The sequence below is a fragment of the Protobothrops mucrosquamatus genome, unplaced genomic scaffold (genome assembly GCF_001527695.2).
Source record: "Protobothrops mucrosquamatus isolate PMUCROS unplaced genomic scaffold, P.Mucros_1.0 scaffold685, whole genome shotgun sequence".
Classification (NCBI taxonomy): Eukaryota; Metazoa; Chordata; class Lepidosauria; order Squamata; family Viperidae; genus Protobothrops; species Protobothrops mucrosquamatus.
Genome location: NW_015386971.1, coordinates 282,975 through 306,211, shown reverse-complemented (window position 1 = coordinate 306,211; position 23,237 = coordinate 282,975). Strand labels below are relative to the sequence as shown.

The window sequence follows — 23,237 nt, the reverse complement described above, 5'->3', positions numbered from 1 at the left end:
CCTAAGTATGAGTCATCTGCCAAGTGTCTGAATTTTGATCACGTGACCACAGGGATACTGCAACAGCCATAAGTGTGAAAAATGGTCCTAAGTCATTTTTTTCAGTGTGATTGTAGCGTTGAATGGTCACTAAATGAACTGTTGTAAGTTGAGGACTACCTGAAAACAGATAGGAGAGACAAGAATGACAAAAATAGTGCCTACTATTTCATTGTGCTCTACCGGAGCTTCCTTATCTTTCTGATTTTGTTCTTGTATGTGCAAGTTTGCTTTGTGCTGCACGACTTCTCTCCAGCAGGACACATATTTGTTTAAATATTCTGTTTTACTTCCAAGGAGCTCAGGCTAACATTTGAATTAAGGTAGGTGAACGGTTTTGATTTAGTGTATTGTGGCTTATAAACTAAAATTTATGATTTCTTCCTGTGATATGAAAACTTGACCAACTGTGACTTGCTAAACAAACTATTCCATAAAACATTGTATGAGCCGGTCACTCAAACTTACCAAGGCTGAGTTCCAGATGCCTGCCAGGGCCCCACTGACAATTACTAAATACTGACAACTGTGAGATGCCATGAAAACTCATAATATCCTTGACACTGTCGGGATTTAGTCATTCAAATCATGGTTTACTGACTAAGCCAAAATTGGTTGGATTCATGCAATGCACTACATCAAAGCTTAATTTAGTAAACCTGGATAATGTCATTCAGAGCAAAACAGAAAAGCTGCATTATCCTTCTACTTACCCCTTTCAGGAAATTAAAAGGCATCTTCCAAACATCTGCACTCATCAAAGAAAAATGTTTGCTACAAAAGTTTCTTTAAAGCAGTGTGCAAGGTCTCTGATTCCTTAACCTAAACATGTATTTTCCTAGCCCAGAAAAAAATAGTGTGACTTCATACAGGTTCAGTGAGGGAACTTACACCAAAATCAAAAGTCTTTCCTCTTGCAGATCTGAATCCTACATATTTCAAAACTTCTTCCATTTATGGTGTTGCTTTATTTAGGAAGCAGAAGCATTTGGGATACTTAAAATGCAGTTCTCTATGGACTGCAAACTTACATTTGAAAGCTGGACAGAATTTGGGAAGGCACTAAATTCCTCTTGGACCTTCTACTTACTCTCCAAAAAGCCAATCTACTTTTACAATCACTTTTTTTGGGTTGGTGTTCCAGTGTGATCTGCTACAATAATCAAAAGTAAGCTAAGTTTTACTTCTGGCAAAAGTATTCTGCAGCCAGCCTTTGTCCGAGTGCTCGGATTGGCGTGAGAGCAAACAAAGAGCAAGCTGGAATGTTATCAAAGGGAGGGGAATTATGGACATATACACTGCAATGAGTCCTTTGCATAACAAATGACTGAACAGTAGCATTCATGGTGCCTGCTGAATACCAATGAGAGACACAGAGCATTCTTTTCTCCAGAGAAGTGCATCACTCGTTTGTATACTGTATTATCATGCCAAGCAGATTTCAAGCTACAGAACGACACATTCTGCAAGGGCCTCTTCTTATCTCCCACCTCCCCAAGTAAATATCATGTGCATGTGGGTGGGGAGATGGGGGACGTTTAGCAGGCCAGGATGTGCTAGGAGAATCCATTCCCTGTTTTAATGGTTGAGCAGGCTTTTGCAGTCCCTATCCTTCTTTTCACATGGGGAAAGAAGGCTGGAAAAAGCAGGGTTATTTATAAACAGATGAGTTTTAAACAGAGACTGTTACAAATTCATTATAGGTTCTCTGGCCTCAACCAGAGTAAGCAAGTAAGGATGCTTTCCCATTTTATAAAGTGTGGAACTATTTCAATGTTTTCTCCTATTATTGAGAGGATTGTAGGATTCGTTAAAAGAAATGTTTTGACAGCCACATTGATTAGATTCCACTCTCAAGAAGCACAGTCTGCAAATGTTTTGAGTGTTCCCCTGACAAAATGCTGCTACACCCAGTTGGAAAGAATACTATAATATCTAAGGGAGGGTTTCATACGTGATCTGATACTTTGCTCATAGGCTGATGTCACCTATATTATGGGCCAGAATTTTACTTGTAAAGGAAATCATGCCCGAAAAACAATTTATAGCCAACCAAATGAAGACCTCACCTAAAACATCCATCTTGCAATCAGCAATATCTCTGACCAGAATGATGGTAGACATCACTGATAGGCAAAACACACATCACCAAGCCTTTGCTTCTGGTTTGACCATCTCTTAAAGCCTCCCTTGCTTGGTATCATTTCTCTGGCTGATGTTCAGATGCACACAGGGGAGACTGTAGAGACAGGAGCTATCCCCTCTCTCTTTCCCATGAACTCCATCCTGGTTCATGGGGAGGTAAATAATGGACCATTGGTATGACTACTCTAAAAAACTTCCTATGTTAAAAATGTTTTCCAATTATCTAGGGCAGGGATGTCAAACTGGAGGCCCGTGGGCCGGTTTCATCATACCGGAGCCGCACCCACCCCATTGCCGGCAATGGCAAAAAAGCTCCGATACATTGCGCGACGTCACGTAATGTCGCGAGTTTGACATGTCTGATCTAGGGCAAGCTCAGATCAGCTAGTGAGTTATTTAATTCTGACTTCTGGACTTGTTTCCTGTATTCACACTTTACAGTCTGCATCTCAAAATGTAACATGATAAGATTATTTCACTCATATTAGACCCATTCAAATATTGTTATTGCAGGAATGCTCATCAGTTGAATTAAAGTTCACCCCACTCAAATGCCATTGGGTTCATGGACATTAGATATTCAGTGTGAGTGCCTGCAAGGCAAAAGCCTATACAGTATGCACAGGCAAGCTTTTTCTTTTGTACATTGTCAATTGGCAATGAGGGGAGATTATTGCGAGCATTCACGTGCTATGCATTTTGAGAATAATGCCTGACCTGAGCAAATTTGTGTTGTATGTATTTAAAAATTGTGCATGTGGAAATTCAACAGTGCCACATCTACCCTGGGAAAATCTCTCATGAAAGGGATGTGTAACATAGTTTGTATTGAACCATTTGAAATTTAAAACTTTTTTATTCCAAATACAAAATGGACTGTTCTGAATATTTGGGAGGTGTTCTGAGCTCAAAAAAGAACATTCCCCACTTGAAACAGAATTATTTTGAGTTCATAACACTTGCCAAGTGTTTGAAACAGCCCATTTCAAAATCAAAACAGCTTGTTCCACAGTCAAAACAGGATATTTTTAATTCATTCAAAATTTTAGTATATTCTGATTATCTAAAGATTTTTTTTCATTTTCCAAAATCCTTTGTGTCTGCTCAGTGAAAAGAAAATGAATGAACTGATTGGGGTCAATAGCTCCATACTGGATCTCTCCTCTCTTTTTAACCAACAGACTGTATGAAGAATAGACAAAAGCTTGCTTGTCTCTCTCTCACATGGATCACCCTCCCACCCCCATACCTTGCTGATGATAGGTGCTGTTTGCTCTTCCTTGAGGAGGTGGTGCTGGTTGGTTGTTGCCTCATGACATGAGCTACCCCCACATTTAAAGGCTGGGCTGCTGGAAGGGTGACATGACTTGTTAAAAGTGCAGGTTGTTGTATGATGGGATTGTAATGGCTACCGTGAGCGTGTGTATTTCTGTAAGGAGAGAAAGGAAATTTGTATATATATTTTTTAAAAAAATTCAGAAATCAATGGCAACACCATGTATCTGACAAGGATTTTAGAAATAACTTTCACTTCTTTCCATTTTCCCACTCCCATGAACTCCTTTTGTATTTGAGATAATATTTTAGTGCAGCTGCAATACCTTTTCCCAATGTCACATCCAGACAGTGTGCACTTTCAAGTGAATTCTTAGAGTTTCTTCTTAATGTTCTCCAAATCTTAGTACTAGGCCAAGTTCTGTGTGGTATTCAGAAGCTCTTGTGTCTTAATTTAAATCTCCCATTAAGGCAACTGGTTTTTATTATTAACTATCACAACAAACTATTTCTTGTAAAGCTAAAAATGTTCACTGCTGCTTACTGAACCATTTAGTATCAGTTGCTTCTGTGTCTAGACGAAAAGGGCTAGTGTGAAGACAACCTTAATTTCAGATAATTGGAACAGATGAAGGACGCACACATGGTGAAGGTCTGAGGGTAAGATAACCCAAAAGTGACATTTGATAATCTACCACTCATGGACTAATTTAAAATACAAAATATCCAATAATTGTAGGACAAATCATGGACCACGATGATGAGGAGATAGCTATAACTTTCAACTTTGAACAATGCTTAGCTCCTGGAAACAGCCTCTCACGGAACAAGGTTTCTTTTCTGTTTACCTCCAGTCTGCCAGTGGCTGAGTCCCTGCCATGGTCTCTGGGATTACAGTAGCATGCTGGACTGAGGTGTGAGTAGCTACCCCGGTCAGTTGCTGCCAAGCTGGAGGAAGCAAGATTTGCTGAGTGCCACTAGGCCACGCTTGCTGTGGATCAGAACAGAAAATAATTCTCACTATTATAATCCATTGTGTTCTGTGCTAACAAACCTCACTGATAATCAGTTTTTAAAGAACCCTTTACAGTACTGAATAAAGAGTCACGTTAGGGCGAGATGGGTGGCAAACAAATTTAATACATAAATAAATATAAAAATAAAGAATAGAGGAGGATAATGCAGGAATAAGGTCCTACGCAGACGTTGGCTTATGGGAATACTATATCTGAGCTGCAAGAATCAGCCATCCATTAGCTGGCAGCAACAACTTTCAGAAAGTGCTGAGCCTTGCTGCCCTCAGTGATCACCGTAAGCAGCCCATATACAGTATTCCAACAGTTATCAAAAATTCTCTACCTATTTAAATCACTACCAAGAGTAATGGGAGGAAAATGGAGAGAAGATTTTTTTTAAAAAAAAAGAAAAAAGAAAATGTCAGAAAAAAGAGAATGATCAAAAGACAGAGAAAAGATAGTGCTACCCATCACTGGCATGAAGCTTTCTCTAGAATACTCCCAGTGGAATGCAGTTTTCAGATGAAAGTTGTTGTTCCATAACATGGAGCAGATTAGCACAAATCAGCGAAAAACATTCTAACAACATAGCTAATTTAGTAGCAGTAATCAGGAACATGGATAAACCATGAAAAGATTTCCTCAAGATTAAAATAATCTAACTTTAGACCATTCTTAAATCAAACCAAGCATGAAGGCAACATCACTAGCATTTAGCAATGATCTTAATAACCTCTTATTCCAAAGTAGGTATATACAGAGCACTGAATAGTACATCATGTTTATTTACAAATAAATTCATTGAATTTAGTAGGCCTGCCTCCAACTTAGATTAGATTAAGTTGCATCCATTCTCCAAAGTACATTTGTGTAGGTATTCATGCATTTAATGTTTATTCAAAGTAAACTCTACTAAGTTCAAGGTTAATTTTGCTCCGCTCTCTCCTTTCTTGGTAAATTCTAAATTAACATTTGGCAGCGTTGCAGTATTTGTGCCTTCATTCTGAGGGCTGAACAGCTTCTCTGCTGTGTAAGCATCATTCTGTAGATGTTGCCACCTAACAGAGGTGTAAGTACAGATGGCGTCACCTAAGATAGTGGCAAGTGTCATCTTGCTCAAGTGACTCACTGTTGGAAATAGGTAAGATTTTATACCTAGGTCATATTAGGATTCCTCCTACATGCCATAGCAGGGCAATTTAATGTCTTCTGAGTACAGATTGAAAACATGGACTCAAAAGAAAGTAACTCAAGATCTACATTTTAGATAAACAAAGGTCACTGGGAGAATTCAAGTCATAGGATAATAAGGACATAAATGGTGGCCCCTGTGCAAACCAGAGCTGTTTCAACAGGAATCCAGAGCCATAGGCTAAATTCATGCAACATATTAAGCTAACACCTGATGGGCTAGTTGGCAGTTCAGTGTATGAAATCAGCCATGGATGTAAGCTTTATTTATTAATTAAAGACTTTTTTTGTTCCGTTCAATCATATCGGAGTCTCGGAAACTGCCTGAACTTCCCTGTAGTTGTCTTAGTAAGGTTTTTCAAAAGTGATTTGCTATGGCCTCTTTCCTAGGGCGGAAAGAAAGTGACTGACACCTAGAAAGATTGTGCCTAATGTGCGAATAGAATTCACAGTCTCTGGGTTTCTATCCTGATGCCTTAATCACTATATCAGTGATGGCGAACCTTTTAGAGACCGAGTGCCCAAAAGGCAACCCAAAACCCACTTATTCATTGTCGGGTGCCGGGTGGCTGTGGCTGCAGTGGTAACGGCAGACTGAGTGAGACTAAAAAGTTCAATCAATCAATTCCAACTTTGCAAGATCTTTTTTTTTTCCTGCGAGAAGTTGAAATTGACTGATTGATTGAACCTTTTTTTTTTTTGCACACGGTGGTGGAGGCCTAAAGCGAAAAGGTTTTATAAAACCCAGCTGAAGACCTAGGACTGGGGCGAAGGCGCACGTGCCCACAGAGAGGGCTCTGAGTGCCGCCTCTGGCACCTGTGCCATAGGTTCGCCACCACTGCACTATATCAAACTGGCTCTCAATTAAGGGTTAGCCCAGGCCCTTAATGGCTCAGAGTGCTTCCCAGAAATATGTGTATTTTAAGACAAATCTTAAAACATTATTCAAACAATAAAATAACATTATAAAATAAAAAATAATGAAAAGCAATTTAAAATAGAACAATTAAAAGATCTGGTTGAACAAGTATGTTTTAAGATTCTTCCTCAACTAACAAGAAAGTTGCCCTTGTTACAAATCCAATCAGCCTATTTGTTCTAGAACACAGACACTGCCACAGGAAAAGCAGAATTAATAGTACAGTCAAAATCTTATCTACAGCAGGACAATTGAAAGGTGCCCCTCTAATGATCTAAAAGTGAAGGGCAAAGTGTATGGCAGTAAGCAGGTTTCTGGTCAGTTTTCTGCAAATTCAGACAATTGAGCTGACTTGATTCAATACAACATGGTTCAATTAACCATGATTCATGTCTTGTGCAAAGATTGAAGATTCCTGGAAAATATCAGATGCTTTCTCTTCTCTTTCTGCATGCTTATACAGTAAGTCCGGTTACTTTCAGCGTTATCATATGAATTATAGTGAATGTATGCATTAGGCACAGCCCCAGAGTTACTAAGAATATATCTTCCCCATTTCCAGGTACCTTTTTCCTTCCTTGTTCTTTCTTTATGAACTTAGCGTTTCAAGTTTCCCAATTATTATTATTTTTCTAAAAAAACCTCACCTATGACAGCCTCACTCCCTTTTCCCACATACACATGCACCCTCATAGGTATGCTAAATATGTTTTATAGAAAATAGATTTCCAAATTCCCTGGTGCAAACAATTTCTCAGTTTCTTTCTTTCAGCTTTCAGAGTGGGATAAAGCCGACCCCTGCCTTTTAAAGAAGCAGCTGCTACCTTTCCAAAGGAGCAGCTAGAGCTGCCTCTCACATTTTGCACTAGTAAGCAGATAAACCTGCCTCTCTGGGGTGAAAATGGACTTGTGGAGGCTGGTTTTTCACCTGCTCTAGGCCTTCCAGGCAAGAAATTGACTCAAGCAGTTGTATCACATTTCCGGTGGTAATCAACAGCTATGACGATGTTACACTAACTGTGGTCCATCAGCCTACAGAGATTATCGCAAAGCATCAGGCATCTACAATGTCAGGCCTTTGCCTCCCTCTTCCCCCATGTGCCATGAGAGAACTCCCCTATATCTCTGACAGCTGTAGAAGTGATTAGAACATTCTACAGGCACAGCTTTCCATTTCACAGCATTTTTTTTTGAAGGGCCAAGTAGCAAGCAAGCTGAACCTGAAACTTTTTTTTCCAGCCTCCTACTTCCTAACTACACATTGAAAGATGGGAGAAGCAGGAACAAGGCATGGAGGTGCAACTTGTCTTAGCAGAAGGCCATATTTTGGCCTTTGAATGGTGTGATAGAGAAAACACAGCGGGCCCAAGAAATAAAATACGTTTGATTTCATTTACATTTATATGTAATTCATTTCCAATCTTGTCTTTAATTATATTCCTCTTCTGCCACATTAAAAAGAGAATTTGGCAGATGTCTGGGGAGGGTTCCTGGAGCTCAAGTCCTGAAGCTACAGGTGGTGATTATGGCTGACGTCAAGCAGGGCTGGGCCTAGTTTGATTGGCTTTGTAAGGAATCAAAGCATTTCGTTTTTACAATTCTACAATTACTCCTATTTAAGTTATGAATCTAACTGACCGAAAAGGATAGTATTAGGGCTGGGTAGCATTTTGGAAATTTTTGGAAAAGTTGCTTGGGAGAACACCAGAATCTGAATGTTCTGACCTCATTTAATTCTTGGAGTGCAGCCCCTAATATATCACTCAAAGCCCAAACATGACCTCTGACTCCTAAAGACGTTCTATACTCCTGATTCAGATACTATAATTACTACCTGAACAATCTCCCCTGCTGCTTTATCTGATTAAGTGTTAGTGATTAAGCCTTTGCATCAGCTCAGTATTTTTAGTCTGTCTGCTGTAATTGCCAACTGTAATGCAGCCAACTCAGAAGCCTGTCAAATGTTTTGGGTCTAATTTGTGTGATTACCCATGCGCAGAGCCAGACAATTAATCTAATTTTACAAGGTACTTCTGTCCAAATATTTTACATATTGATGTTTATAAAATTTTCATTTTTCATGGAATATTTCAATGTTATTTGTAAATATGACAGTTATCCTTCACATGTACTTCTTGGAGAAGGATGGCAAGTTTTCACGGAGATAGACTCCATTCATATCAGTCAAATACCCTTTAACAACGACCTTTTCATGAGGATAGAAGATCATATTAAGTTGAATGAAAAGAAACACATGTTTTAAGTCCTACTCCATATTGTTTTTTCCAAGATACAGGAGCCTGGAAGCACAAAAAGAAAAGCAACTAACTGATGCTGGAAGGGGATCCAGGCAAGGCAGTGATTTACAGGATTTTAGAATCCTCTAGTATCCAAGAACACTGGATCGTCTTGACATAAACCCCACATTCACTTTTGTGCATTGGTGCATAATAGTGTTATTTGAAATAAAAGATGAGATAACTAGCATTCCTAAGGATCTGCTTGCAAGCATCGTATTTTGGGTGTGGCCAAACTTCCTAGGAAATTTTGAGAGCTGATTATTAAATGGATAAGCAGTCTAATACCTATTTTCAAAAGAATCAATTGATGCAGACTGCCTCATGTTCATTAAAGAGATAAACGTTTTCCTTTACACTGAAAAAGCATGAGGAAAAAAAACCCAGAAATTTTCTGCCCTAATTTGCAGAACATTTCTCCTTTGAAAATGGTATGGTTGCCATAATTCTAGTATTGTTATTTTACATTTCTTGATAAGGCTTACTAATCAAATTCTGAGAGAATTGTTCTTGGAATTAACAGTTTCTAGTCTTAGACTGCTATCAGAAATAGAGTCAGCTCAATGGTCTCTCTAGCTCAGTTTTGTTCTTGCTAGTTTGATGTAGCCATGTTTAATTGGAGCATTCCTACTTAATGGAAGACAAATATGGAAATCAAATGTATTTGCAAGAGCTGTTATCATGTGTGGCTGGGGGTAAATGGCTTAAGGAAAAATAGAGATGGGTGGTTTTTTTTGTCTAATGTCTTAAATTCCCAGGAAGCCCTTCCCTCCACAAATAAAAAGATGAAAGGTCAAATAACATCATGCACATTCTCAAAATCCACAATAACTTCCACACGTGAACCTCTCTTCCTTATTGACAACTCTGTCTAGTTCATTAAAGTTGTTGCGTGGTCCAAAATTATTATTTACCTGTGCTAAGAGGCCTGGTTGGATCTGAAGAGGCTGAGCCCCAGCAGCCTGAGTGACGATGGGAACTGCATTCTCCATCCGGACAGAATAGCCAGCATGCTTTGAAGGGGAAGTTTGCAATCCTGAGCCAAGAAAATAATGAAAAGAAAAGGCAGCGTTAGACAATACGTATGTTTTTAAGACCGATCACCATCAATAGAAAGCACATCCCTGAAAAAAATTCCTTGAATTTGACTCCATGGTAACAGATAAATCTGTGCGTACTTCAAATGATTTGAAAACAGGTGTTTAAAAAAGAGGTGTTTCATGTGAACATAATACCTGAAGTTTCTGTAAGGTTGAAAAAGACACAACCACTTTAATAAGTTGACAGATTAAAGCAAATGCAGCTCATTAAAGCAGCCACATCTTGGCTCAAGCTTGAATAGAAGACTAAACAATCTACTTTTAGGAAGGGATGTATTCCAAAGCTTTCGAATACACCCCTTCTGAATAAACTTCAAAATTTGTATAATCCTAGCAACAAGATCCTTCTTAAAATTGTTCTGTAGTTGTTGGTATTATATTTTTTTGTTTATTATATATAATTCCTCTCTCATTTGTTAATTTATTGAATATGTTAATATTTTCCTAACAGCTTGGAGGCAAACAAGTTAATCTTTTATCGGGGTAGAAATTTTACAACTTCACTGTGCAAATTTTCCCATCAGCCAACTGCTCTCTTCCACTTGGCAAAATTTCCATTCTCTCAACATAAATAAATAATTTGAATAAGCTTCTTTATTTGTTCTTTCACTAGCCAAGAATAGCATATATTATGGTATATTCAGTATCTGCCCCTAAGACATTTATTTTCCAGTAGAAATTTTTGGAGTGAGGTTACTTGGTTTTTTTTTAAATGTCTGTGTTGTATTGGGAAGGGACTTTTAAAATCATTTTTATTGTATCCTCCCCACGGTCTTTATTAACACTTCTAGTTTGTCTGTTTGCTTTAACTGTAATCTTCCATGACAGATCTGGTTATTGGGCAGATGAGAAATAATTATTATTGTTATTGTAAAACAGTGTGCCAAGTCCCTTCAATATTGTGTTCAGATGCCTCAAATTTCTCTCAGGAGGTGACAGCATCTGATTGACCTCATTTAGACTCAGAAACTTTAGCATAGCAGAAATATTTGGAAGGAAAACTACAAGGAATTCCAAGACTCTGGAGTAGATGAGAAGTTGGGGGGAAAATACCATCCTCAGAAAAAGCAGTGGCAAAGCTCTTTAATTCTATTGCCAAGAAAATTGTTTGGACCTGTCCATAAAGTCATCAGGAGCAGAACTAGACTTGAAAGAGACTTTTACTTTTTTATTACCTCCACTTTATCAGTTTCTCTTGAATTCTTCTTTTCGTCTTACCATTGTTAGAGACTTGATGTATTATTCCAACTGAGTTCCACCTAATGCTGAATAAAGCTAGATTTGTTCAGTAAGATTTCATAGTCTCTCAAACTTAATTGTATAGATCTGTAGCTTGCTTTGCAAGCTAATCAGAACTCCTTATCAGAGACTCCTGTCCAAATGCCATAATCAGCTGAAATGTGGTTTGATCATTCTTAGGAAAAAGTACTAGCATGACTCTTACACACACATGGCCATAAAAGTGGAAATGTATCAAAAGCCTGCATCAAATTTTCAAACTCAACCTGCAAAATACTCTGCGGTCCTTCAAGGAAATAATATGCTTTAATGGGAGTTTTCAGATAAATTCTTGGTCCTGATTAATGGATAGTCAATTAGAAAAGACCCATGGAAGATTGCTTTTGTACATGATTACTTCTGGGAAACTATTATATGTGCAGAAATGGAAATATTCTGAAATACCCACAACAATGGTTGATGAAGAGGACCGAAATGGCAAAATTAACCTGTTCAATAAAGAAAGTTCAACAACTACATTTATTAGTGACTGAAAACCCCTTATTGACTTTTTGTTGACTAAGAAAAATAAATTTGTGATTTATGGTTTTGAAGATTAGAAAGGGTAGCCTATGGAAAGAAGGAAATTATGATGAAACTTTACAGAGAGAGAGCTACGTAATATATATCTATAACCACTGCTTCTTTGTAATCTTTTTCTTTTCTATTTCTTGTTCCCTTTTTCACTCTTTACTATTCTGTTTATTATCTTTATTTTCTCTTAACAGTTTTTATTTCATTAAAATTATTTTAATGAGATACATTCTTGATACCTCTTGCTCTTTTTGTGACCATGAAAATTTTATTGCTTCATGCTGTATTCTGAAGTTTTAAGCTATGTTTTAAGTTTTACCTTTAAGATGTGAGAACGCTTTTATTGTAAAACTGATTTAATGCATTTTTTAAAAACTTTGTTTTACCCTGATTTGAAATTCTTTCCTAAATGAGAAATAAATATGATTTCTCTGAATAATGGAAAGTGAAATCAAAATGCAGGGGTTGAATTTTAATTTGTGAATGTCTTCCAATATTTGGGTATGAAAGAAAAATCTGCTTCCATTATATAGAACAATTATATTATTATAAAATATACTGAGAATCTTAGGGCTATCAGATGTAGCCTAGTTCCAGTGTCTGTTTCTCTGTGACCTCGTGGAACTTAATATCCATTAGATTTACTAAACAAATATTAGGAATGTAATTTATGGTTAACTTTCTAAGATATGTATGCTAAACAACAGCATGTAAAGACAAATCCTAAAAGAATCTCTTCTTAAAGCAGACTACACCAACTTCTCATTCTTCATGTATACAGGATGCCAACTACTTCATATCTAACTACTGGTCATGCTTGTATGGATGGAACTTGTAGCCCACCACAGAGGGCTCCCTAAAGGTTTGGTGAATCAGAGCTTGGAGGTCTTCTAGTCCAACCTCTTTGCCCAAGGTAGGAGATCTTATACCATCAGGCAGGAGTCCTTAGACCATGAGGTTCGGCTTATAAATTTACTAGCTTCCAATTTTGCCACAGCCAAGTCTTCAACAGCTGAGATTAAACAGGTAAGAATTAACTTGGACTCAGCCTGCACATTGTGCTTATCTATAATATATTCTTTTAGATTTTGGAAGTAGATGATGTGTGAAATTAGTCAACTGCAGTTTATTCAACAAATTAGAGTGAGCCCATGATTGGGCACAAAATGTCAACAACATTGTTATATGCCTGTTTTAACATTTATCAATTGCTTTGCAGGTGGCCTTGGGAGTTCACAAGTAAAAACTAAGGTTAAGCCAAACATTCTCAACATGCCCTTCTCAAAGGCATTAATAGAAGCTCTATCAGAGGCTTTAAAAGAGGAATAGGATTCACATTCCAATTGAAACTAGAGTGCTTTAGGCAGGGAAAGTTCAACTTTCCCCTTCTAAGCCCCAGTTCCAAAGGACTTCAAATGAAAAAGCCCCTGAGTCTTTTCTATTTTTGGCCTCTAAATTGGATTTTGTTTTAAAAGATGCATTAAACATTGTCTGTAATTGGCTTCTGAAAAGAACAGTAATGCTGTATTTTTCCTTTGTGTATTTTGTTTGGAACAGTTGTTACCTTCCCTGAACCATTAAGAAGGAGAAAGTTAGACACCTAGACAAATTAAGGAAATAGTTACAAGGTCATTTTCCAATTGTTCCCAATGCAGATTGACTCCATGCAAGTGCTGAACAAGAGACAATTGTCTCCACAGGAAGAGCCACTGGCTGCTAAAGTCTGGGGCAGAAATTAAGACTTCAGGTGTCTGTCATCCTTTCAGTTATCCTACCAGCTGTGCACCTCTCTGAGCTGAAGAAATCACTGAGGATAAAAAAAATTGCCCCCAAATAGTCTTTTGTAGCTTTTGTAAATAAGACTCAGGGGACTTTTGAGGATTTCACTCTGGAGTTCTTTTATGTTATTTCAAAGCCAGATAAAAAGGATAAAATGTCTGCTGCACAGTGGTGCACTAAGACATCAATATCTACAAATAATTTAAATATCTTTGGATAAAAATGAGAGAGGGAACCAGGGGGTAGAGGCTCAGCTTCCTGGCCACAGCTAGAGTTAGATATATAAAAGAAACTGAAGCTCAAAAATAGTGAAATAGGCTCTCATTTCCTTATTTTCCTAGCCCCAAATATCTACAAAAATTGCCTAGGAAATTGGTAAATGTCAGGTAATATGATAACCAAGCTGAGAATATTGATGCTGTATATATCATCTGTCAGTGCATTCATATACTGACATATGGAGAAATTTTCCATCTGAGACCATCTTGCCAAGTCAGCTTTCCTAATGTGTTGTGCAATCCTATATATGTCAATGAAAAAAACACATATTTTGTATTGTAGAAGAAATTGTGGTTTTTCAGATTAGCTAAACTATAGTTCCCTACAGATAGAAATAACATACCCACCAGAAGTTCTGAAAGGCCATAGACTCCTAGAGTATAAATTTAAACCTTGGTGTCTTAATCTTGAAACTGTTAGCTATTGACTTGCCTGTAGCATACTTTATTTGATTTTGCACTAACCTATAGTATGCTTTATTTGATTTTGATTCAGTGCGTTGTATGAACTCAATTTATTGTATTTATTGCAACATGGAAAAACAATCATTGTATTCCTTTGTTGTTTTGCCAGAACAACAAGCAGTTCTTAGCATGAACAATAAATAAGAGCTTAGCAGCTATAGGATATTGCTAATAGTTATGCCATTCCTCCCCCATCCAATAGTATTTAGGATGGAAATTTATCCGACTCAGTTTTATTACCACCCAGCAAGAATGATCATGTTATTCCTGTAGCAGTTTGTCATGGATTCAATATTCTTGAGGGTCTGTGTGGGTCATATCTTTGACCTATTTTCATGCATGCTTTCTTACATTCAAATGTATCAGCCTCAAACATTCAACGTGGTTTTTCTGAAGACATTTCAAAAACATCAGAGCAATCAGGATACATTTCAGAATCTATAGGGCACACTTAGAGACTTGGTGCCTTGTTGACAGCTGAGGGAACACAAATGTTTTCCATTGTGCCTATCCTCGCTTTAAGTAACAGCAGCATTTAACAAGAGGAAGGAATCAGAAGCATTCTTACCTTGAAAACCTGGAGGACATACGATAAGGGCTTGCTGGAAAGGGTCAGGACGAGCACATATCTGCGCTGTACCTGTCTGCAGAGGGACACTCCTCTGAGCCACCGCGGCCATGGACGCTGCCGAGGGCTGGTAGAGTGCAGATTGGTAGTTTAGTATGGAGACATCAGGGTTGGCTAAGGAAATAGTGGCACTGGTGGTGGAGGTGGGAGCCAGAGTGGTGGCCTAAAGGAATTATGGGATTTAAAATAAAATAAAAACAAAATATGAAGGCGATGGTAATGTTGGGGAAAGCTAGTTTCCAAAAGAAAAGATAAATAAGGCACATAAATAAAACCTTGAAAGGTAGAAAAGGTTTAAAAAAACAAAGCTGGGAGGAAACTAGAGATGAATAAGGATAATTTAACTTAATTCATCATGTACCCCTTACAATTATAGGTAGACCTCGACTTACAGCAGTACATTTAGTGACTGTTTGAAGTTACAACAGCATTGCAAATCTTCTGATAAGCAAAGTCAAAGGGGAAGCCAAATTCACTTAACAACCATGTTACTAACTTAACAACTGCAGTGATTCACTTAGCAACTGTGGCAAGGAAGGTTATAAAATGGGGCAAAACTCACTTAACAAATGTCTCACTTAGCAACAGAAATTTTGGGCTCAGTTGAGGTCGTAAGTCGAGGACTACAACTGATTATGATCACAACCCCAGGCATCAAAACTACAACCCCCAAAGATAGTCAAATTGTCTATATAGAAAGATTCAAGACTGTGCATCTGAAAAATGAATAAATATTTCTAGATCGTTCATTCTTAGTAATACACTGCATGTGTGTTGATCTGTTCTTGGTACTTTGTAACATGGCTCACTTTCTGTAGTTACATGCTCCACAAGCAAGTTGATTTGGTTGTGACCAAGTTGTAGCTTGGGATGTATAAAACACAAAGGGATCTTATATGTAGATTATATTGCTTGAGGACAGGATTTTTCTATAGAAATACAACTCATACCTATGATGAGTCCAGCATTTTCTCTAGTTCTAACCCTAAATGTGTGGCTTCAGATATTGGATGTTTATTATTTCAAGATTTTTTTTTAATTTCAAGACATCTTGCTCTAGGGCCAAAACTCTAATTTAGAATTATTATTTTTTTAGAATTGGAAGAATTCTAAGCATCTGGAGAATTGCAGTGGTTTTAAGAGTGATTTGATGAATTACTTTCCATCCCTTCCATCTGAGGAGGTGTGATGGAAAAGATTATCTATTAAAACATTCCCACAGACTATTGACAAGGAAACTGTTTTATGTCAGCTTCATTTTAAAATCCCAGTGGTTTTTTTTCCTAGTACGCTAGCTTGACTGCTCTCACTTTCTCTTTCTTCCTTACAGGGAAAGCTAATAACTGAATCCAAGTACCTCAGTTCACAGTTTCTAATCACTAGCAACTTTTTCTGGTTCTTGTCCTTAAAAGTCATAGACAAAAGCTATTATTTGTACTTATTCATGATTGTGTTTCTAGCTGAAACTTTGTTTTCTTCTTGATCGTTCAGTCCTGCATTCATTTTCCTATAAATTGAATTCCTTAAATTTCCTTTAGTAATTGAAGAACATTTCACAGTACACATAATCTGTGGTCCCTCCTCCTTTGCTTCAGAAAATACAATTCATTAAGGATTATTTGATTTTGATTATATCTTTCACCAATTAGAATGAAGTAGAAATGTCTCCATCACATATTTTTATCTTTTTCCCCTGTTATTTCATAAATGTGATTGATTTTCTTAGTTGTTAACTTTTGCGATGCAAAAAAATGTGAATATTAATGAGACTTTATTAATAATGTTAAGAGAAATCCCAACACTACTGTCATGAATTTTTAAAAAAGATTTAAAACAAAAAAAACCCCAAAATAATCCAGATTCTTTTCCTTAAAAAAGAATCTATGTTTCAAAAATAATATTTTTTTAAAAAAGTCAATTAAGCAACAAACTGCCTAAATGACTAATGACCATAAAAAAGAACATAATTAAGTACTTGTATCCTAACATCTTATATAAGTACATAAGTTGCAGCATTTGCATTCTAATGCTGTCAGGCACTTTTAGCCATCTTTCTATTGGCTAATCTGTTCTTCTTCCATCTGTCCATGGTGATGTGATTGAAGAAGAAGTCAGCAGAACACTGAAGATTTTTGAGATTTCGCAAAATGTTTCCAATAGGGTCACAACCATGAAGGCAAAATTAGAGCAGTTTTGCAAAATTTCCACCCCAAGGACCCAATTCCATGTTGTCCCTAAGATCTTTTCTTCTTTCCATCTTTTTCTGCTTGCTTGTATGATGTCAGTATTGCGTATATGCATGTGATAGAAAGGCAAAAAAGGAAAAGACTAGCAAGCCTTGCTAATTGGGAGTCTAGTCACAAATGTCACTAGCTACTAAAATGATCATTGAGAAAACATTTTTTGGAGGAAGATGGGTTGTCACAATGGGTTAGAAGGCACTCATGTTAGAATAAAAAGGACCAGAGTCAAATTCTTGGTCATCCACAGTTTCTGAGTGATCTTAGGCCATCCACAGTCTATATCTCTAATCTCTACTTGAGTTATGAGATTATAAATTAAAAGAAAAATAAATATACTGGATCCACAGTTTCTGGGTGATCTTGGGTCATTAGCAGTCTATATCTCTAACCTCTACTTAAGTTATTAGCTTATACATTAAAAGAAAAAGAAACATACTGGAAGATCTCTTCCCTTAAAAGAAAGACGAAGTCCACCAAGTTAGACCATCACAATAATTTCTCTTACCTGGTTATGAACTGTATTGAGCTGGTTATTGAAGGTCATGGTTAAATTGGTTGATGTGCTTGGGGCTACATGGGTGATGAATGGTGTTTTGCTCTGATTCACAGTGTCATACATGTTTACTCTCCGCTTGCAAATCTCCATGTTTTGAAAACACGACTTAACACTATTTATGAAGGAGAACCAAAGATTAGCAATAATTTAACTGGTGGAGGAAATCACATCTGTCTTCGTAAGAGAAATGAGTTCAGCTAATGTGTCTTATTCAATAAACCAGGCTTAAAACAAGCCATGATTTAATGCAAATTGTGAACCCAGCTACTTAGTGCCAAAAGAAAACTGTCTATTCATTACAAATAGAACTATATCACAAACATAAAAATTATTTGTAGTCGTTATTTTTCCCCAGGGAGAGCTGGAATTGTAGTTTCTGTCTGGAATGATAAGCAGTCATACTAAAATATTACCATATCCACCATTGTATAGTTCCCATGATTCTTTAACGGCAGCTATGGAAAATAAGTTGATGTAATAGATACAGCTGCTGTTAAGAATATAACCCAAGGCTTCAACAGATAAATTCTTTAATTTTCTGAACAACAATTATGCAAATACCATGAGTTGTTAGAATCACTGCTTCTTCTACCATGCATTCTCAGACGACGTTCTGAGTTTTATTATAGCTCTAAGGTCACCTGGCCTTGAAACAAACCTTAAAAACTCCAAACATCCTAAAAATGCTGGAATTTATTTTTCCTTTTCTGTCATTCCAATGAACAGTGCCAAAGCTGAAAATCTGCAAAAACCCATTACGTCCTGTAGTAAGGAGAAACTACATATTTTTTTTACATTTTTTGCCCTATCATTTTCTACAATCAAATATTGATATAATCCCTGCTATTCTGTCAAGTCAGTATACCATGTCTTATTTGTAGAAAGTTATTCCAGGGCTACATTTAAAACAAAAATAATTTAAAAATTACTAAGAAAAATGGAATGAACAGAATTAATGCAAGCAAAAATAATCATCAGTTTGGAAGACATTTTTAAAGACAACCAGTCCAAATTTGTATTCCTAGATGGAATCTCAAAGGCATCAATAATTTTTCACAGATTCTCACTGATTCATTTCCTAGCTTAGAGCTGCATTTTATGTGAAAATATCCACACACCCTGTGGATATCACATCCTTGGGTTGTGATCTAATAATTGAGGGTTTGGGGTTGGGTTTTTGTTTTGCATGGAGGTAGATAGTGATGTGAATGGTGTGGTATCATAGCACAAGGCAAGGTGTCTTAAATTCTGTCAAGAAAAAATTACTCAATTTATTGTCTACCACAGGGGTGTCAAGCTCAATTTCATTGAGGGCCGCATCAGCATTGCGGTTGCACTCGGGGGAGCCGGGTGGGTGCAGTCTACTGGGTGGGCGTGGATGGAGTGGGTGTGGCCTACTGGGTGGGCATGGCCAGCTCTACATCGTTCGCATTAAAGGGGCCTGTGGGGGCCTGGGCAGGAGTGGGACAGATCTGAGGGTCTCTGGCAGAAGGGGGTGGGACCGGGGCAAGTGCCAAGGCATGGTCCATTTCTTCATTCCTCACAAAGGATGACACCTCCCCAGCATGCACCCAGGGGGCGGGGCCAACACAGCAGGGGCTGGTTCCTCGCTGTTTCTAGATGGCCTTGTGGAGCTAAGACTGAATGCATTTCAGCATAGATGGCCACCACAAAATTGTACATTGGCTCCCGGTCGGCCTGGGCCAGGGCCAAGGCAGCGGGGGACGTTCCCTCACTGTTTCCAGGATGGCTTCACGGGCCACATGAAACCACTTCGCGGGCCGCATCCGGCCCCCGGGCCTTGTGTTTGACATGTCTGGTCTACCATGTTCAACAGTTGCCCTGTGTTTCAAGTAACATGCTTATGACCCTTCAAAAAAGCTTCCATGATTTCTCCCCCAAAACTTTCTCATATCCTTAAGCCTGCCTCTAGAACAGGGGTCTTCAAACTTGGCCCTTTTATGACTTGTGGACTTCAACTCCCAGAATTCTTCAGCCACGCACGCTGAAGACCCCTGCTCTAGAAAATAAGAGGAACAAAATACTTTTGCCTTCTTGTTATTGGAGCTGAGTCACCCATCCAGTTTTCCTAGCAGTTACTGACAAACAATGAAATACTTGAAGCAGCTCAGGAACAGATGAATAAATCACTGGAGCAAAGAACCAAAAATGCCATTCTTAAATAATATCTCATAACTCCAGAGCTATTAAAATAACTCAAAATAAACCATTTCTAGGAGAAGAACTACCAGCTAAAGATCATGAAAATATTCTTATCATGTGAATAGGTGCTCTCATGTATATACAAAACCTGCTACCATCCCAAGAGGCACATCAATCAGCTTATCAATTAACCCTTCCTTGCATCCCATTATTCACTCCTTCCCACTCCAAAATCGCCAACACAAAGTAGACCGAAAGAAACTTACTGGGTGCTATGGGGAAAATCAAGCAGGTGTGTCATGGTGACAAATGGGTGATTGAGTGTTTCAATTGGTGTTATCCTCTTATCTGCATCTATGGTCAACATTTTCTTTAGCAGATCTATGAACTCCCTCCGGTCTGCCTTTTCCACCAACATATCACTTCCTTCTAAATCTGTTGTCATATTTACCTGAAAGGGAAATTCAAATCAGTAGCAAATACAGATTTCTAGAAAGTCTGAACTAATCAAATCTGCAGGTTCTTCTTCACCCCTACATAGAGATAGACTTTGGGGAGGTATAGGCTTCCAATAAATATTGGAGCAGTAGCTATTCTAAATGCATGTAAAAAAAATGTTGCTTTCTCCTATGTAGGTTTAATGTGCAGTAAATTCTACCAAGATTATAATTTTCAATCATAGTAATGTTTTCCACATCAACTTCTCTGTTGAATAAACTGGATGACCAGTACCTGCTGTACAATATTATGAGACCTATTTTAAGTTGTAAGTATTGCAGAGAGCCCTGTCCAGTATATAGATAGTCCTCAACTTACAACAGTTAATTTTGTGACCGTTCAAAGTTACAATGGCACTGAAAAAAGGATGTACGGCCATTTTTCACACTTACGACCACTGCAACATTCCCATGGTTATGTGATCAAAATTCAGACTCTTGGCAACTGGTTCATATTTATGACGTTGCATTATCCCAGGGCCATGTGATCCCCTTTTGTGACCTTCTGACAATCAAATTCAAGGGGGGAAGCCAGATTCACTTAACAACTGTGTTACTAACTTAACATCTGCAGTGATTTACTTAACAAGTATGACAAGAAAGGCTGTAAATGGGGCAAAATTCACTTAACAAATGTCTCACTTAGCAACAGAAATGTTGGGCTCAGCTGTGGTCGTAAGTTGAGGACTATCTGTACTGATGGACTTCCCATTCTCGATAAAGACACATAAACACTGGAACTTAAAAAAGGGGAGGGTTGCCAATATATAAAATATAATTTGTGTGTAGAGAGTTTATCTAGTTAAGCATCCCTTTTTAAAAATCTCAATCTCAGTTCTAGAACAAATCTTACTTTTGTGTGTGGGTATGTGTTGTAGTGGGGATAGGAGATTAAAATTTGTGATTTACTGATCTTCTCTATAAGTAAAATGTCATAAGAAGTGTCTTTGTTGACAATGATACAGGTTGAAAAGCAAATTAAGCTACTATAGGTTTAATTTATCTACAGTTCTTTTGGACTAATGGAAGAATGCATTGTTTTTATTTACTTATTTTGTTATTGATAAATGTGATATCCCAGCAATATTCTTACCTGTGCCATGTCATCCAAACAGTTGAAAATATACTTTCTTGCTTCTTTTGACTTAATACCCGTCTCTGCCTCATGGTCATCTGGTGTCTGCCCAAAATCAACCAAAAAGGTAGTAAAATCAGCATTTCATTATACACTAATCTATTTCTAACTCAAGTGAATGATACATAATTTGCCACTGCTTTAAGCATAATCCCAACATAATATTATCCGATATAGGTAAGTTGTCCATCACACATAGAGTTGCAAGAGAATGAAAGTAAATCTTTGCATTATTTTAAATCATTACAATATTTTTCATCATATGTGGAAAGTAGGTTCAGCAACACATGGTCTTATTGTAAGGGAATGAACTCTTGACTTAGATATGGCACCTGCTGAACTGCTCTTATCCTCCTTATACAGGTGGGTTGGGGAAAGAGATAGAAAAGGGGAGGGAGGGGATAAGGGAAGGAAATAAACACTATTCCTTTAACTATTTTTGGTTTTGATTGTGTCTGCTGCCATGACATGAATCTCTGCAGAAATGAATGCAACCCCTGAGCCATCATAAAAATTTCTCATCCTTGTCTTCCCTCAGGGTCAAAAGTCCCTGATATTATCTTCTGATATTGCTGTGAAATGAGACTGCATTGGCTATATTAATGGGAGGCAGTAATGTTGGAGATACCACATTCAGTAAAATATGATTACAGTTTCTCTTCATAAGATTATTCTAGAAATTACAGAAATTGAGCCAGGAAGTCTTGAGTAACAAGATAATCTCCAGTAAAAGCTTTCTATCTTCCAAACCAATAGTAGCAAGACAGGCAGGAAGAATCTGTACTTGATATAATTCATAAAACTATTTTTATGAACGTACTTCTGATTCTTAAGTATGAAGCTCCTGCCTTATTGTACATGACACAGCTTAACTTGTCTAGCACAAGCTGCTGCAAGTAGGCAGCTATAATAAATGTACCCCAAAGGTGCTTTTTCAAAAGACAACTGGACTCTATGTTTTCCTTGAATATGTTTCTTATCCAAGAGGTTTCTTCAGTTCAATAATTACATTATAATAAATGTAATTAAATAAATAAACCCCTCAAGCCAGACCAAAATGGAATCTCTGATTGCAGCAACTGTGCATCAGCACAACGTTATAATTTACAAATATATCAGCAATATTTCAATACTATGAAATGCAGGGTCTAAGTATGCTTAAAAAAAACACAAAAACAGCACCTTACCTTTAGCCTCCACAGTGGATATGGTGAATCAGTGTCCCTATTGAAAAATCTTGTGGTCTTTGTTCCTGCACTTAACAAATATTCAGCTGGCAAGCCTTGTGTCTGTGAAATATATCGGATCTGTAAGAGAAAGATGAGACCAGGATTATTTCACTGAGATCTGTGCCAGGTAAACATATTTGTGTGCATATTTAACAATGAAAGAAAATATAGAAATAAATCAAAGGCACAGAAAGTGCTACTCAAATCAAGGATTTGAAAGAGAGGACAAGGCCCACAGATTTCAACCATTAATAATGTTGGCTATGTATTAAAAGTCTAAATTACTAGGGTGCTATAAAGTTATCTTTCTTTTCTCTATTAAAATCCCACCACACTGCTATATTAGCCTTTAAAGCTTATGGTGTGTATCATTTTGTTCATAGCTTATAAAGATAAAGGAAAGGTAATAAACCTATACAAAGAAAGCATACATGCTCCAAGGTTGTGCTTTATTGGCAACAGAACATTT

At 37.5% G+C, this 23,237-nt stretch overlaps 1 protein-coding gene across 1 annotated transcript in view; it reads right to left on the bottom strand.

Annotated features, from left to right (window-relative positions):
• HIPK2 (homeodomain interacting protein kinase 2) overlaps positions 1 to 23,237 on the bottom strand; it is a 78,165-nt gene that overhangs the window by 10,956 nt on the left and 43,972 nt on the right. The window contains exons 3-10 of the mRNA XM_015818144.1: positions 22,727 to 22,846; positions 21,498 to 21,584; positions 20,174 to 20,358; positions 17,694 to 17,856; positions 14,886 to 15,108; positions 9,798 to 9,919; positions 4,308 to 4,450; positions 3,434 to 3,613 (exon numbers count right to left, since the gene is read on the bottom strand). Coding sequence (XP_015673630.1) covers positions 3,434 to 3,613; positions 4,308 to 4,450; positions 9,798 to 9,919; positions 14,886 to 15,108; positions 17,694 to 17,856; positions 20,174 to 20,358; positions 21,498 to 21,584; positions 22,727 to 22,846 — 1,223 coding nt within the window. The remainder of the gene's footprint in view (positions 1 to 3,433; positions 3,614 to 4,307; positions 4,451 to 9,797; positions 9,920 to 14,885; positions 15,109 to 17,693; positions 17,857 to 20,173; positions 20,359 to 21,497; positions 21,585 to 22,726; positions 22,847 to 23,237) is intronic.